Source organism: Spinacia oleracea, chromosome 1 (genome assembly GCF_020520425.1).
Source record: "Spinacia oleracea cultivar Varoflay chromosome 1, BTI_SOV_V1, whole genome shotgun sequence".
Taxonomy (NCBI): Eukaryota; Viridiplantae; Streptophyta; class Magnoliopsida; order Caryophyllales; family Amaranthaceae; genus Spinacia; species Spinacia oleracea.
The window spans coordinates 120,268,702-120,285,890 of NC_079487.1; the positions used below are offsets into that span (position 1 = coordinate 120,268,702).

The 17,189-nt window shown below is 36.7% G+C and overlaps 1 protein-coding gene across 1 annotated transcript; it reads left to right on the forward strand.

The window, feature by feature from the left end:
• The first annotated feature begins 12,303 nt into the window (after positions 1-12,303).
• LOC110795865 (uncharacterized) lies at positions 12,304-13,856 on the forward strand. The gene is made up of 2 exons (XM_022000893.2): positions 12,304-12,507; positions 12,608-13,856. Exons 1-2 carry the CDS (start codon positions 12,489-12,491, stop codon positions 12,982-12,984), a joined length of 396 nt encoding a protein of 131 aa, XP_021856585.2. The 5' UTR covers positions 12,304-12,488; the 3' UTR covers positions 12,985-13,856.
• Positions 13,857-17,189: the final 3,333 nt, after the last annotated feature.

The window sequence follows — 17,189 nt, forward strand, 5'->3', positions numbered from 1 at the left end:
TGTAATTAATTTTCTAATTTCATCACATAGTGATTGCAAGAAAATTTAATTTTGTTACCATTATTGAAAATGGTTTTGAATAATGATTGCATTTTTAATTTGTCCATTTTCTACATATAATAGAACACGTTTTTTCATTAATTAGTCAACAATTGTGTTAGCATATGTAGATCATAACATATACACAAAACATTTACGGAGTACGGAGTATTAGATATTGGACGTGATTTACAAATACTAATTAACAACCCAAAAGGGGAAGTACAATATTATTGAAAATTGATAAGTACTACATATATACAATACATCACATCCAAATAAAATAAACGATATCTGAATAGTTATTAAAAAAAGGTCAAACTCGCATGCGCAATACATGTAAACAATGCGTAAAAAATTTGTATATTATCCAACATTGTAATCGAGACATCGCACGAAACACACACTAATTAAGCATTAAAAAGGCTTTATATATTGACTCGTGTTATTATCAAGAATACCTAAATTATTACCATTTGAGAAATGATGGGTTGGTTTAATATCAATTGGATATGCGCATAAAATATCAAAAATACGAGTTATAATAGTCCGAAAGGCTAAATATAAGTAAGTCGAGTTGACGGCTTAAATATTAAGCACGTAAACTGTTACTCCGTATTTTATAGTGAATTCTTAAATCAATAATATTCGGACTATAATAGGATAACTGGGTCAGTTTCTTATTGTTCAGGCTACGTACGTAGATGTAGCAGTATATAAACTACTTTCTCCGTTTTTGAAAGTTTTTTACTCCGTTTCTGAAAGTTTTTTACTCCGTTTCTGAAAGTTTTTTACGCTTAGGAATATGTGTCCAAAATATAAAAACTTTGACTGTAAATTATCACTATTATATACATCAAAATTTTACATGTAAGATCTTGTTAATTAGATGGGTCTTGGTATGTGTTTTCAGAATATTAACTTTTTATTTTTTCCACATATGAAATTGGATATATTAATAATTAAATATTGCATTGAAGTCCGTGCAAATAGTAACTGTAAAGAACTTTCTGAAACGGAGGTAGTATAAAGTAAATTTATACTTCCTCCGTTCCAGAAATATCGCACCATGTTTGACTTTTATTTTTCTAACCACTACTTTGACTCTTAATATCTCTAATCGTGTACAAGTAAAAATTATAAAAAATTAATATTTAGAAAATATATATCGATACGAATCTAACATGACCCCACATGACTAAAATTTCCTTACGTACGAATCACAAAAAATGACCAAAGTCGAGCGTAAATAGTGTAAAAAAACAAATGGTGCGATATTTTCGAAACGGAAGAAGTATTATAAATGAAGCAATTGGCAAACAAGAACAACGAAGGACAGATTGCAACAACCTTACCTGGCCTATACCTCATCACTCATCAGCGCCAACCCAACTACACCAACATTGTTTTCCTTTTTTATAATTTTTTTTATTATTATTATTTTATTTTTGTACTATCATTCTTTTACTTTTTATCCTCTATGCATCACGAGTCCGGATTCTCTAGAGTTTTAATAAAACTCTACAATGTAGAGTTGTATCTAAACCATACATTTTAAAATCAATGGATCATGTTGATGAGAAAAAATAGGGAAAAATTTGGAAAGATAATATATGAACCATTGATTTTTCATTCAATGGTTGATATGCTCAAACTCTACCTTGTAGAGTTGTTTTAGAACTCTAGAGGATCCAAAACCATGCATCACCCCACCATAATACTGTAAGCCACCAAAGTATCAAACTACTATTCGTTGTCACTCCGTTGACGGAATTGACCTTGGGTATATTTAGCTGGTGTCGTGGATGTCGTCACACGGGATAATTGTTGCACTGTCAACCTGATTAATTGTTGCACTGGTGTCAGGGGTGAACGTGGAAGTTGAGTGCGATAATTTGCAAGTGATCAACCTGATTAATGGCAAGCGTAGGGACGGGTCGTATCTCGGGATGATAGCTCGAGAGATACAAGCTATTGCTAATAGTTTTCATTTTGTCAAATTTTCTCATGTATATAGAGAATTAAAGATGCTAATATGGCAGCCCACACAATGGCACACCTCACCCCGCTTGAGTTCTCTACTCGGGTGTGGGGATTGGAGGATGTCCAGGGATGCTTGAGAATGTAATAGCAACTGATTTCTGTTTGATCAATAATAACAGTTAACGACCGAGGTCGTTCCCCTCAAAAACACACCAAAAAAAAAAAATGTTGCACTGTCAGTATTGGGTGGTCCTTACTGTCAGTATTGGGTGGTCCTTACGTAAGAATGAGGACTGTGATTTGCACGTGCTTCGGGATTGGGACGTGAGGTTACGTGACGAGAGAGAAAATGGGAGTTGGGTTAAAAACGAGAAGGGTACTACTCAGTGAGTCACTGGATTGATTTGAGTCATTGAGATCTAGTGTTGCACAGAAAGTTTACGGTAGCACTTTTTATTTGTTTATTTTAATGTGTGTTTAATGTAAACCATAATACTGTAACATCTTGAACAATCGAAGAATGGAATTAAACCATAAATGCCAAATTTATGTAATTGGGTAATAATTTATAATAATTTTTTTTTTTTTTTTTTCATTTACTAATCAAATCATATATCTTTTCTAGAAATGTATTAAGATCAAATATAAAAAAACATGAAATTAACAAAGAAAAGAATAGGCTAAAAACATGTTGCGCTTTCATTTAGCTAATCAAATGTGTTTTTTCCTCCAAAATGTATTTTGACATTGTTACTCAATATACAATTATAACTTAAAAATATTCTTGTAAGTCATAAGTAGTGCAAAAAAAGAAAAGTACTAAAAAAAATAGTTTACCAGTTGTTAGTAAACTAGTTATGTTCTTAAACTGCATATGTAATATAATTCATACTATTCTCAAACTACCTATACAAAGAAACTTAGTATAAGTGAATTTGAAATCACTAAAAAACGAACTAAATTTAACACTGTGGGGAGTCACCTGAGCCACTAACTAGTTTATCACTAAAAAATAGATACATTTTACATATAATAGGATAACTTTTAAGCATTTTGAGTTAACTTTTAGTTCGTTGTACAACAAATATTTATTGTACACCACCTTTAAATAAGAATTTGTTACGGAGTACAAAGTACTCCTTTTTTTTTTACTTGTATCACTTGGACCGATCCACTTGCCAATGCATTAATTATTTGACTATTTAATATCTCTAAATCTCTATTTGTAAAAATTATATAAAAAAAAAAAGTTGATATTATTAAAATATACATTGTGACTAATCCAACAATATTTTACATAATAACATTTGATTACTAAATATTGGTAAATATTCAAGCCAAACTTAGTACGCCCCCATCCCAAAATTATAGTCTTATTTGACTAAAAACACGGATTTTAAGAAAAGTGGAATATAGTGTGTGAGAAATTGAAATTGAGTACATTGATGATGAAAAAGTAGAATATAGTACATGTAAAAATGAAAAAACTACATAGGAAAGAGAAAATAGTACATGTTAAAAAGAATAAAGTACGTTTTCTTTTTGTTTTGTGGTCCCAAATGGGGGTAATATGAGAGATTTTTGTGTTCTAATAAGGAAACAACACTAAAATAATGGGACGCCCGATTTGAAAAATATGACTATAATTTTGGGACGGAGGGAGTATATGAATAGTGACAAAGTCAAAGTGATTGGAAGTAAAAAAAAGAAAAAAATGACAAAGGCGGTCCAACTATGACCATTCATTTTTAAAAGGTCACAATTAAGTACGGGTTATTACTGGCAGGCCCCAACTAAGGGGTGTTGACTTCGTGTGGTCCTTTTTCAGAAATGACCGGTTTTGTAAGTGGAAGATGATGAAGTGACTGGTTAATTACTAAAGTCACGTGCCACTTTAAAATAGATCCACCCATTTAATAAAAAGGCCACCCATTTAATTAAAAGCTCACCCATTTTATTAAAACCCGCCCAATTAAAATATTCACCCTTCCCTTTAAATTAAAACCCACTTCTTCTTCATCATCCTCTCGGCGATCTTCATCTTCTTCCCTTCTCTATTTTATTCCGCTTCATCTTCTTCCCTTGCTATATATGGACATCACCGACAAGAAGAGAGGGGCAGTTGCAGTAACGCAACACCGCCACCAACACCCACAATCAGAGGAAAGGTGGAGATAGAGGCACCACAATTGATAATAATTTTTACAAAAATCAATATGATTTCTTGATTTATTTTTGGATTTTCTTGATAAAATCTTCAACAATGGTGAATATGGTGTTGGCGACTTGGTGTTCATAAATTCCAAATGAATCCACTTTCTTGCAAATAATAATTATCTAATCGATCTATCCCCGCTCTATAAGCAACCAAAATTTCAAGTCCTTCAACAACAGCAACATGAACAACGCTGACAATACTTATTTTGAAAGACAACGACAATCGTTGGAGAGGACAATGATAGACCACCGTGAATAAGGGCTCCACCACCAGTACCTAGCTAGGTTGAGTAAAATCGAAGTGAAGAGAGAGAAAGGTGAATGCGAACTTTAATCAACGACGTTGGGGAGGAGAACCGGCGGAAGGTCGAGAACAGAAGGGTCGACGACATCGGCGCACCTCCAACGATGGTGGAGTAGCTATTGATCAAAGAGGAGAGAGAAAAATGGGTTGAGGGATATGGGAAATTGATTGGGAAGCATGATAACTCTTCGCTGTGTTTTGGTGTTTGTGTAGTTACTGAGTTTTCTAAAATTGGGATGAACCAAAACGTCTGGATTTTCGGGGGGATGATTGGATGAACACGAGAGAGAGAATAGAGAAGATGAACAAAGAACTGAGTTTCTGAATTTTATTTTTGATTAATGATTATTTTTCCTGCAAATCATTTTCCGTAATACGAAAAATTCGAATTAAAATAATTAAACAATTCGAAAAGTTTTAACTTACAAAACCGGTCACCATCAAAAAGGACCACGCGAAGTCAACACCCCCCTTAGTTGAAACCTGCCAGTAATAACCCGTACTTGAGACCTTTAAAGATGAATGGTCATAGTTGGACTGCCTTTGTCAAATTTTCCTTAAAAAATGGAGGAAGTATTAAAAAAATTAGAGGGAAATCCGTTACAACACTAAAAGTGGGTCAAAGCTACCTTTGTACTAAAAAAATCGCCAGCAAATACTTAATCTCGTAATCAACCATGCGAGTCTTGTAATTTTGAGTGTTGACCCTCACATATGAGTCACGTACAAAGAAAGGTTTAATCTCTGATGTGATCTTTGGGGACGACCCCGGTCCTTTCAGGTGGGAAGCAGGCCGGACCTTCGTTGATCAATTACCCCCTTTCCCCTCTTCCTAAGAATCATCAAATACAACGCTAAGGAATTTAGTACATTTACGTATAAACAATTGCTTGAAATAACATTTTCGTCAAGCAAAGCAGGGTTAATAAGAATTAAGTGGAACTAGCCTTTGTTATGAGGAAGTAACCAGAAAGAATCAAGTAAGGGATCTCCCAGTTGGGGCATACCAAGTGTTTCGTTAATTTTATAGGGCATACCAAGTGTATAAGTGCAGCGGGGGGAACTGTCCGAATAAAACGACTTTTAGGTCATGTAAGCCCATTCCTATATAGGTATAACATGTTTATTAATTACCTTTAGCTTTGTTTTTTTTTTATAACTATTGGCCTTGTAAATGTTGCATAATGAGTGTCTTTATCATTCAATTTCAGTTAGTTCTTTATTCCATTATTTGTTTTCAATCATGTTTCCAATAATATTATTTGCTTTGTTTATTATTAATATGATTGAGTAGTTTAATTTCTAGGGTTTAGGGGATCTACAAATGTATGATTGGGGATTTTATTAGACTTAAATATTTGGTTTTTAATTATAATTTCTATAACTTGTTTTAATTATTCGTCAATTCTGTTCGGTCGGACTATTTTTATTGAGTTTGATGAATCTTAGATTATGCGCCGAGAGGTATAAATCTGATGTTCATGATCGGTGGCTGTTAGATAGGAATTGTTTCTAGTACATTGCGAGAGCCTACTAGTTGTAATTTCCTAAGGAATCCATAAGATTCGAAGAGATGCATGTTTTCCTAGTTATAATTATTAATTGCTTATTATTGTTTGTTGGCAATCCCTAGTCTGCATTTGTGGTGAACCGTTGCCCTAGATTCGTTTAATATTGTTATTATCCTGTTTAATTATCGTCGTAGTTATAATATCCAAAATCAACCCTTTTTATTGTTACCAATAGTCTAGACCTTGTTTTTAATAGTAGAAAGAACGATGTTTCCCTGTGAATACGATCTCTACTTCCCTCACTATATTTTAGTTGGTGAACGTTAGATTTATCTTTGATAGGAGTACGATTTAGCCTGCCAGGGAGCGAGAGAGCGAGGCGAGAGAGTGAGAGAGGGATTATGGGCGTGCGAGGCTGTGCGCGAGAGGCAGCAACAACGTAACGTGCACAAGAGAGGGGTGAGGCGAGTGTTGTGAGAGCATGAGCACGAAGCAACATCGAGCAATGTGCTCCGTTGTGTGCGTGCGGGCAAGGGGACGAGCAAGCAGAGAGGGGAGAAGGCCGAGTACAAGCAAAGGAGGAGAGAAAATTATGATGGGGAGGGGGATCAATTAATGAAGAAGGTATATTTATAGGTTCCCCAATCCCTAGTGGCCTTAGGCTTAGGAATTAAATATTGTGCTTTGCAATTTAGGCAATTGGGTTTGAATTAGAAATTGGAGCTTAGAAACTCAGTTGGGCTCAACTAGTGGGACGAGTTGGGCTTAGCATAAATTCAAACCATTTATAAACACGACCCAATAAATTTCCCGATTCAAATAATAAATTCGTTTCAGATTTAATAAAAATAATAATTATTTTAATTAAATAAAAATACATTTAAATCATAATTAAATGCAATTTAAATTCTAAAATTCATAAAAATACTTTATAAATACAATAGAATATATTTATAAATTCAGAAAAATATGAGGTATTACATTATTATCTCGTTAAAGTCTCCTACCAATAACCACGGCTCTGAATACCTTGCTTCAATATCTTCAAGAGCGCTCCATAATTCCTTGCTCAACGTATAATCTGGACTCATGTATATTTCCGAAAACAACCACGGAGTATCCCCTACCTTTTTAATCTCCACGGTTAAATGTTGTGAGTGACTCTCAAAAGGGGTAACCGTAACAAGTTTCTCCCTCCAAAAATCCATATCCCTCCACTAAAACCCTGAGCCTCTACCCGGGTACTTCCTGAGAACCAAATCTAATCACAAAATTTTTGATCTTGGTCTCCACTAACATGTGTTTCCACAAGCGCTAGCACAATTGGTTGATTCATAAGAACTAGCTCTCGAATTGCAACTATTTTATTGCAGACTCCCGGGTGACAGGCTAAATCGCACTTCTATCAAAGATAGACCTAATTTTCACCAACTAAAATATAGTAAGGGAAGTAGGGATCGTATCCACATGGAAACTAGCGTTCTTTCTACTATTAAAACTAAGGTCTAGACTATTTGAAAACAGAAAATTGGTTTGAGTAATTAAACTACGACAATATAAAATAGGGGTAAGTCAATTAATAAAAGGCCTAAGGTATAGGTTCACCAATGAACAATAATCCAGGATGATAAACGATCACTAATAATCATTAAAGAAATTAATCAGACTAGAATGCTCTCTCGAATCGATACTAATCATAGACTTGGAATTAACAGGCTCTCGCAATTTATCAATCTCAATTCTACCTATTGAAACAAGCCTAAACATCAAATTGCATCTCTCGAACTTTAACTTGATATTGCTAGCTAGACTAATACAATAAAACCTGCGCAAATCTAATCGCATCCCAAATGAAATCAATCAATAGGTTATCAACCAACAATACCAATAATTAACAACAACAGTTCATCCCTTCATATTAGTTCATGGATTCTCAAAACCCTAGATTAAAACTAATCACTAGCTCATGATTGAAGCAAACACAACAATAATATTTCATGAAAACATGATTTAAAGCAATTAATAAAATAAAGGAATGAATTGAAATTGAATAATAAAGTTCAGGAACGAATTAATACCTAAACGAAGAACGAGGGAAAAAACTAAATATTGAAACTTTAATTCAAATAAACTAACTGTTTAGAATAAGTTTGAGATGATAAACTGGGTGCAAAAATAAACTAAGTGCTGAAAATTAGATAATAAGACGTCCTACAATGAACTAAGGGCTTCATATTTATAGTCTTGCCTACAAAAAAAACAAAACCAGAATTAAACTAAGTAAAACGCGCCCATAGGTTGTCGTCGCCTGATCGGGCAATGGGCCGACTGATCGGGCGGTCAACTCGTAACCCGCACGACGGGCAGGCATCCGCCCGATCGGCCAGCCATTCTCCCGACCGGGCGCCCGTACAAACTACACAATCCCATATCTACAAAACGCTATATCTCCTTCGTTATTCGTCGAAATTCGGTGAGTGACCAGTTCTTGGAAAGCTCTTGAAGTCTAGAATCCAACCCAATTAGAATATCTTCATTTGGATTTGTAGAACTTGAGTTATGATTAAAATAATTGACAATAGTCATTTTTCTACTTCTTTCGTTATTCGCTTTGCTTCAAAACTCTTCCAACTCAATGTTCGTGCTCTCTAAAGTACACCACCTCTTGCAGTGGTTCAAATGAGTAGGTAATGCATTAAAATATGCTAATTCCTACAATGATAAACCTGAAACTACAAACACACTACAAGGATCACATTAGTACTAAAAATGGCTCCGAAGAACTCATTTGAGATCGAAAAGTACTAAGGGACGGGGGTAAAAACGCTATAAAATATGAACATATCGAACTCCCCCAAGCTAAACCTTTGTTTGTCCCTAAGCAAAGATCATTAATGTGACATAGAGAATTAACTCACCCCAAGTTCAATAGAAAAGATAAACGATGAATCCCGCGTAGAGTAATAATATGTGTTATGGAGTGTGCCTTGAGATTTCAGGTCGTTTGAAGAGAAATTGGCCTTTTTAGGCTCGTTTCGTGATGTTACGGGCAACTACATGGTCCCGCATAGGTTTGGGACGATCATTGTCAACTCTTGAGAGCCTATGATGCTTATGTTTGAGCCCCAAGAGTTAGACTCAGTGTTACTAGGGAAGAATGATGCGTCGAACTGGTCACCCTACGACCGGTGGGCGAAGGGAGACCAACCGGGCGAGCAAAAGGAGAAAAGCAACCTTTCAGCACGCGCCCGATCGGGTCGCCCGTCTCCCGGTGCCCATCGGGTGCCCACAACGCAGGAAATACTAAAGAATGAAAATCCGCTCGACGGGAGGATGCATGCCCGTCGGGCAGGTTACGAGTAGCATGCCTGTCGGGCAGCCCAGCGCCCGATCGGGCGACGACTTCTTCCGGCGCTTTTCTTTATTTTTATTTCCGATTTTCAGCATGTTTTGGGCAAGACTATATAAGCCATTAGTTTTTGTAATCTTATTATCTTGATTTTTGAGTACTTAGTCTATTCCTTAACTTAGTTTTATTCTCTCAAATTATCAAACACTTAGTTTCCATTTCAATTTAAAGTTCCAATTTTTCAGTTCTTCTCTCGTTCTTCGTTTAGGTATTATTTCGTTTTTCAACTTTAATATTTAATTTCAATTGCTTTTTTTTTTTTTATTAATTGCTTAGAATCATATTTATACTTATGTTATTGTTTTGATTATTTCAATTATGAGTGAGTAGTTTTAATCTAGGGTTTTGCGAATCCATGAACTAATATGAAGGGATGATTAATTACTTTTTATTGTTGGCATTGTTGGTTGATTTCCTATTGATTAATTTCATTTACTATGCGATTAGATTTTCGCAGGTTTAATTGTTTTAGTATAGAAATATCACGTTAAAATTCGAGAGATGCAATGTGATGTTTAGGCTTGTTTCAATAGGTAGAATTGGGATAGATAAATTGCGAGAGCCTGTTAATTCCAAGTCTATGATTAATATCGATTCGAGAGAGCATGCTAGTCTGATTAATTGCTTTATTGATTGTTAGTGATCGTTTATCATCCTAGATTATTTTTCATTGGTGAACCTTTACCCTAGGCCTTTTATTAATTGACTTACCCCTATTTTATATTGTCGTAGTTTAATTACTCAATTTTTTTTCTGTTTCCCAATAGTCTAGATCCTAGTTTTAATAATAGGAAGAACTTTGTTTCCTTGTGGATACGATCACGACTTCCCTTACTATCTGGTAAGTGTAATTAGGTATATCTTTGATTAGGTGCTACGACTTTAGCCTATCAAAATTTGGCGCCGTTGCCAGGGATCGAACCCGGATCACCCGCGTGACAGGCGAGAATACTTACCATTATACTACCGGGACATTCCAGATCATAACTTTAATCATATTAAACACCGAAAACATTAGGTATCAAGCACGTTTACAAAAAATGTCAAGCATGATTGACAGAAACGCCTCCCTCAACGCTCTCATCGGCTCCATTGTCTCGAACAATATATGAAACGTTGCCATCAACTCAGGCGGGTTGTTCCTCGGTGGCAGGTATGAACTCACTCGGAGACGGACTGTGTTGGCTAGTGGGTGTACCTTGATCAGTGAAAGCCCCTCCATCACTTCTCCAATGAAAGTGTCGTATTCCGACGAGACTCGAATTTCCTGGGTCGTTACTGGGTAATCGGCACTTGAAGAGTGATCATGGGTCTGGCTTTGGGTCGTCGGCTCTCTCTGCAACCTGTATGTGGAAGCAACACCTGCTGCAAAGAAAAAATAGGCAGAATAAAATTCTCTTTTCCAATAGGGTTCACGGTTCTGGTGAAAGGGGTGGAACATTTCTTAAGATCGTTCCTTTTTTAAACCTATTCCCAATAGGATGCAACTTCCTCATATGAGATGTCAATTGTCAAGGGAGTCCTAAAAGAAATAAATCCCTCCTTAATATTTAATAAATTAATCTTTTCGTCTCTAGAGAGATTATTTCCTAAATTGATTAACTTGACACTGCTCTTTGACCCCACCATTACCCTCCACAATTATGGCATCCTCCAAATCTACAGTTAATTGCTTTCCTACCATCGAGTCCCCTTCTCCAGTAGAAGTATTATGTGAAGCAGTCACTGACGCTCCCTTCCTATCATCTTTCTGTAGGTTAACCACTGTCCCAAGCCACACTTAGACCCATATGGTCTACCTCCATTTGAGGTATTGTGTTGTTCCTAGCTAGCTCTTCATCTTCCATCTTCTCGTCTTGTATACCAAGGATACTAAATCTCGATCCTTTTTGGCGCTCCATCTCTAGATTCCCGTTCTTCATTGTCACACCTTCCTTTACAAACTCTTTTTTGTTTCCCTTTAACGCCTTCTTTAGCCTTCGTCTGACTACCTTTTTGTTCAGGGACAAAGGGTCTAACTAGCCCGTGTACTAGCATCCATGACCCATACTTATCCTTTTCCTCTGGTCGAACTGTTGGAGAAGGATCACCCATGTTTCTAGACACACCTTCACCTCCAGTCCCTTCAGTTCACACCACCAGTTGCCCCTCTTGATTCGCCATATGATAAAGCTCACACTCGCCTTCTTTATGCCCTAGTTTGCCACATTTGAAACATATTTGCCTTTAACCCTTCATACTGAATTTTCCAAATTCTGCCATTTAACCTAAACTTTGAGAGTAAAGGCTTTGACAAATCCACTTCAAATGCTGAAACGGACATATGCCCACGATCCATAGACTCAATGTTCTTGTCAATGCGAATCACTTTCCCAATCTCCGACCCAATCTTATATAGAAATTGCTTGTTGTAGTATTCCACCGACAGGTTAGGGATTCCCACCCACGCCGAGATCTTCCTGATCGGCTCTCCATTCGGTAGGGGTGAGCAAAAAATATGAATAAATGGATATCCGTATTTCTGATCCCGCGATCTGCTATGCGGTTGAAATATCCGAATTTTTTGATATCCGGTCCGATTGTTTACCCGATCCGAATTTTGAGAAAAAATCGGATCAGATACGGATCACGATTTTTAAGATTCGTATATCCAGATCCGATCCGAATTTTAGAATTTCGTAAAAAAAGAAGTTGGGAGACTTGACTAACAACTTAGAAAGTTAATTCGGTAATTTTGTTTAGTATTACGTCTTAGAAACTTAGAGCTAACTTAGAAAGACTTGACTAGGCCCATCTACTCAAGGTGGGTAGCTATAACAAATTGAAGCCTTTCAACTTTGATGAGCATCTTAGAAAGACTCGACTAGAAACTTAGAAAGTATGGTACGCGAACCCTGCGTCCGTTAGGGCAATATCCCCTCTAGGCTCTCCATTTCCGTCCCTCAAAAAAAAAAAAAAAGCTCTCCAATCCGAATTCGAGAGTCCACCAAACACTCTAGCCGTCAGCATATCCTCCGTCTCTTTAATGGCTCCCCCAAAACAAGGCAACTCTCTTCTTCCTAATCTCTCCTCTATTTAATTATTGTTGTTAAATTATGAGCCAACTTTCTATAATTGTTGCTAACCGTTAGTAATTTATTGCAGATTACAGTCCTATTCGTTCGAGACGTCTTCGTCGTGATAACATTGATGATGGCTCTAGTAGCGAAGTTGAAGTTGAAGAATTAGAGAACTACAAACCTACTCTCAAGGGGACAAAGGGTTATTTTGACCTTGAAGACATTGCCGAAGAGGACGTATATTCCCTTGATGTAAGTAGCACTAGTGAACAGTTTTATATGGACTTTATGGTATTCATATGCGGGGTTCGGGCTAAGGTGTCACAAGAGTTGAATAGGTGTTTGTTAGAACGATTTAAGCAGAAGTATAAGGTTGGTGAGGCGAGTTCGTATGAGGTGAATGAGAAAGGGGAAAGGAAAAAAGAAAGGAAAAGAAGATGCTATTTTAAAGAAGCGTGGTAAGGGTGAATTCGTTTTATTAAATTTTAGGTTTAATGGGGAGTATGAGATTGGAATGCTCATGTGGAAGCCAAGGTTGTATTTGGTGGCTGTTCTTGCCCAAGGAAAGTGGAAACGAGTAAAGGATTTTGAAAAACATACCCATCTCATCTTTCCGAAGTCTAAAGAGTTATTTTTTGATAGTAGCTACCCCGATGATATTCCGAATGAGATGGGTTTTTGGATTTTGGCTAACTCCATTATTGACTTGCATAGACAATCTGTTCCAGAAAAAACCAAATCTGCATTTTTTAATATGTGTGTTTTGGTTACCGAGTGTGCCCGATTTGACGTGTTACTCTTTTTAGTTGCCAACACCCTGCAAACAAGCGTGTGGAGCCACATTAATGTGTATCTGGATGAGGATCAGCTTAATTTAATTCGTGGTTGGAGTACTTTATGCGTATTATGGTTGCTCTATGATCTGGGTTATGGGTGGAACCCATTGGGTGTTAAGAAATTGGGGGTTGGGAATGAGTTGGAGGGACACAAAGCGCTGGCTGTGCTGTTCACCCCCGAGCACTTCTTAGAGGAGATGGGTACAATTAATGGATTAATTAAAGACCTTCAGAAAAAGGGCAAATGTGTTCTACATCTGCAGAGGAGGAAGATTGGAACTCCTAGCGACTAGAGTATTTTTGATCTGATAGTTGATAGTTAGTTCGTGTTCAGTCTTTGTTTTTAGAATGACACTAGTGTCCTTTTCTTTCTATTTGCTTTTCTGGATGAACATGAATGAAATCTCTTCTATTTATTAATGGAGCCATTGAAAGAAGTTGAATTTTTTATAATATGGTGTTATACTTCTCATTTGGAGTTGACTTATTGTGCAACGTTGTCTACCATCAAGGACATTGAATCCATGAATGGCGTTTCTAAAGTTTCGATGGATATATATGCTTGGTAAATGATCACAGTTGGAGAAGTGCTCGTGAACAACTCAGCACGGGCAAAGGAACAGGAGAAAGTTGGTAAGCTACGCGCATCCTTTTTCTAGGGACAATTTGATGGTGCTTGTTTGAGCCTTGAGTCTTCCTGTAACTGGTAAATAAGAGATCAAATGCAGTGTCCATTAGGCTCCTACCTCCAAATGATATATGCAAAAAATCTATCTATATATGTTGATTTCTTACTCAAAAAACCTACCTTTTTCCTCCTGCGTACAGTGCGTAGGTTTATAAGAGTGTCCAACTTCAAGTTTTACCTTCTAATTTTTAAGGGTTCTTGTAAATGCTTAATTTGTTATAACTTGTAAGGTTTTTAATGTTTTGGCCTTTTTGTTTCCGAAGCTAATGCGAGGAATATATATAGTAGGAAACAATGGCATGTAATTTAATGAACTGAATAGTATCATGTCCTACATCAAGTCCATATATTTCTCTCTGTGAAGCAGATGCTCGTGCTTAATGTTTTTTGAATCTTGATTAGTGTACGTTTGTGTTCTCTCTGTTTGATATACGAAAACCTGTCCTTTAATCTACTAGTCCATTTTGTTGCGTTGATAATTCAATGGCAGCGTGCTAATTAATGCTGGTGCAAATTCCTGGCTCTGATGGATTCGAGTGATAAGTTTACATGCTACTGTCACAGGACCAGTACTCTTGGAGGAATTTATAAAAGTGGGCAGCAGTATCTATGACAAAAAGATGGAAACTGTTAGGAAATTTCTAAGTCAGCGAATCTTGGAGGCAAAGATCCAGATCATGTTGTGGAATTATGCAATGAGGTAGTATCTAATTCAATGCCTAGTGAGGCCTCTATGATTTATGCATTCTGTTTTATATATGACGGACTTGAATTTTCACAAGTTGTTCAAGATGGTCATTCTGTACTCATTTTCTGCTGAAGTCGGAAAGGATGTGAATCTACAACCAAGCATATCTCAATACCTCATTGTATCTCAAGAAGTTCTCTGCCAAAATCCAAGAAGAGTCGACTGAATTTATTGATGTTTTCTCAGCCATCGATGCCTTAAGAAGGTGTCCTGTGGGTTTAGATCCCGTATTGGAGCAAACTCTCCCTTCTGGTGTTGCCTATTGTCATGCTGGCCTCATGATAAGTACTTTAGTACATATGGGTCTCATTTTGGTATGCTTTTTTTCTATTGCTTATCTATGGATGGATAACTCCTCTTTGTTTGTTGCCAGCTTCTTTCTTGATATGTAGCCTGAGAAATTGACATGTTAGCTTTCCGAAGAGTTGCATATTATGCTGTGTACAGGTTGAGGAAAGAGACATTGTTGAAATCTGTTTTCGTAAAGGCTTATTACGTGTCCAAACTACCATATCTAGCTGCTGGTGTTAATTTACCTGCTAGGGGAGTCATATTTCGTGAACCAAAAATTGGTCGTGATTTCCTTGATGGGACAAGGTATAAACAAATGGCTGGTAGAGCTGGTCGATCCGGCAAAGATGCAAAAGGAGAAAGTGTATGTTTTTACAACTTCTTACTTAGCATTCTCATATATGGTCGAATGCCTAGTGGTCTAATTTGCTCATGATTCAGGAGCTGTGTAGTTTTTCTTTTTTCTTTCTTCTCGTGGGTTGGGGGAGGGTCGGAGGATTCTTCTATTATTTTCTAATTTTATCTTATCGTGTTGACTATTTCACTTAACATTCCACTTGAAGTAGCCAACATCTACTTTACTTTGCTTTTAAGGTCCCACTTATACAATTGTATCAGTTATGAACTGGATGTGCCTGTTAGACTGTTGTCGTTGACGTACTTTGTACTTCTTTGTAGACCTGAAGAAGTTAAGAGAATAAAATCCCTTATGAACGACAGCTGTCCTCCTCTGCAATCTTGTCTTTCAGAAGATAAAAGAGGAATGATGCTATCCTGTGGAAGTCTTGGGCCTCGTGGCCAGTGGAATTGTTCATTGTTCAAACAGCTAATGATGTTCACCGATATGTGAGGTGTAGACTCCTTAATTCTACAAAGCCATTTGAAGATGCTTTCAAATCAGCACAAGATTCTCTTAGGTGGTTATGTCATAAAAAATTCCTTGTGGAATAATGATACTAAGTTATACAGTACCACTCCTCTGGGAAGAGCAGCTTTTGGCAGTTTTCTGTCTCCAGAAGAATCACTTGTAAGTATTGTCAATTTCTAAACATCCAGCCATCTCCTCTTCATGTTAGACTTGGGCAGTGTTAGCTAATACGGTCATTTACCCCTCGTAATACATACCGAGTACACCCGTATTATGTATGGCGTGTTGGCGTATTAGTATTGTGGAACACTTTGGACTAATTTAACATAGTTAGGTAGCGAACTGCGTACTCGTACTACGTACTGAAGCGTACTCTGCACTTTGTAACACTGGACTAGGTCAAAACTTACCACTGTTATCAGGATTGTCTTCCTCTTACTGAATAATCCAAAATTGATTTTGTTTTTCTCCGGAGTATACTAAAGTCTTGACCTGAACCCAAAATAAAATGACAAACCAAAATTGATCGAAAATTAGCAAGCCTCTGTTGATAAAATTCAATGGCAGCGTGCTAATTAATGCTGGTGTAAATTCCTGGCTCTGATGGATCCGAGTGATGAGTTTACATGCTACTGTCACATATTTAAGCATAGTTGAGATAATAATCCCATTTGCCTCGCAAACTGATGCTAGCTTCTTGTTTAATTTTTTGTTCAACAGGCATTTTCAACCGTGGGGTACACTTGACGTGGCAGGGAATGTGACTGGTATACTTTATCTTTTTACTTCTTTGCTTGTTTGGAATGGCTAGCTTATTTAGTTTCTAGACTTAGCTGTAATTCTTTGCCCTTTTCTGATTCAACTGGCTTTTATCATTCCTCTTGATGAAGTAAGAATACATTAATCGTAGAAACTGTGGGAGAATAAATGTGCTATGAAAGATGTTTATGGCTAGTAAATGGTAGATTGTTCCTCTTGGCTACTCAACTCTTAGTATTCTCTCCTGTTGTCTTCTCAAATACTCTTAGTATTGTTAAGTTTATCATTATAAGTTTTGTGATAAATCTACTGCAATGTTGGAATTGTTTTGTTTGCAGGTGTTTTAGATGTGATTCTCTTTGCATTCTCGATTAGTTGCGGATAAGGTTATGTAATTTGGAACTCCCTGGAAGGAGGTTTATGCCTTGCCAATGTTGCCATTTATGCTAGGCAGTGGGTGTATTTTAAGTTTTTGCA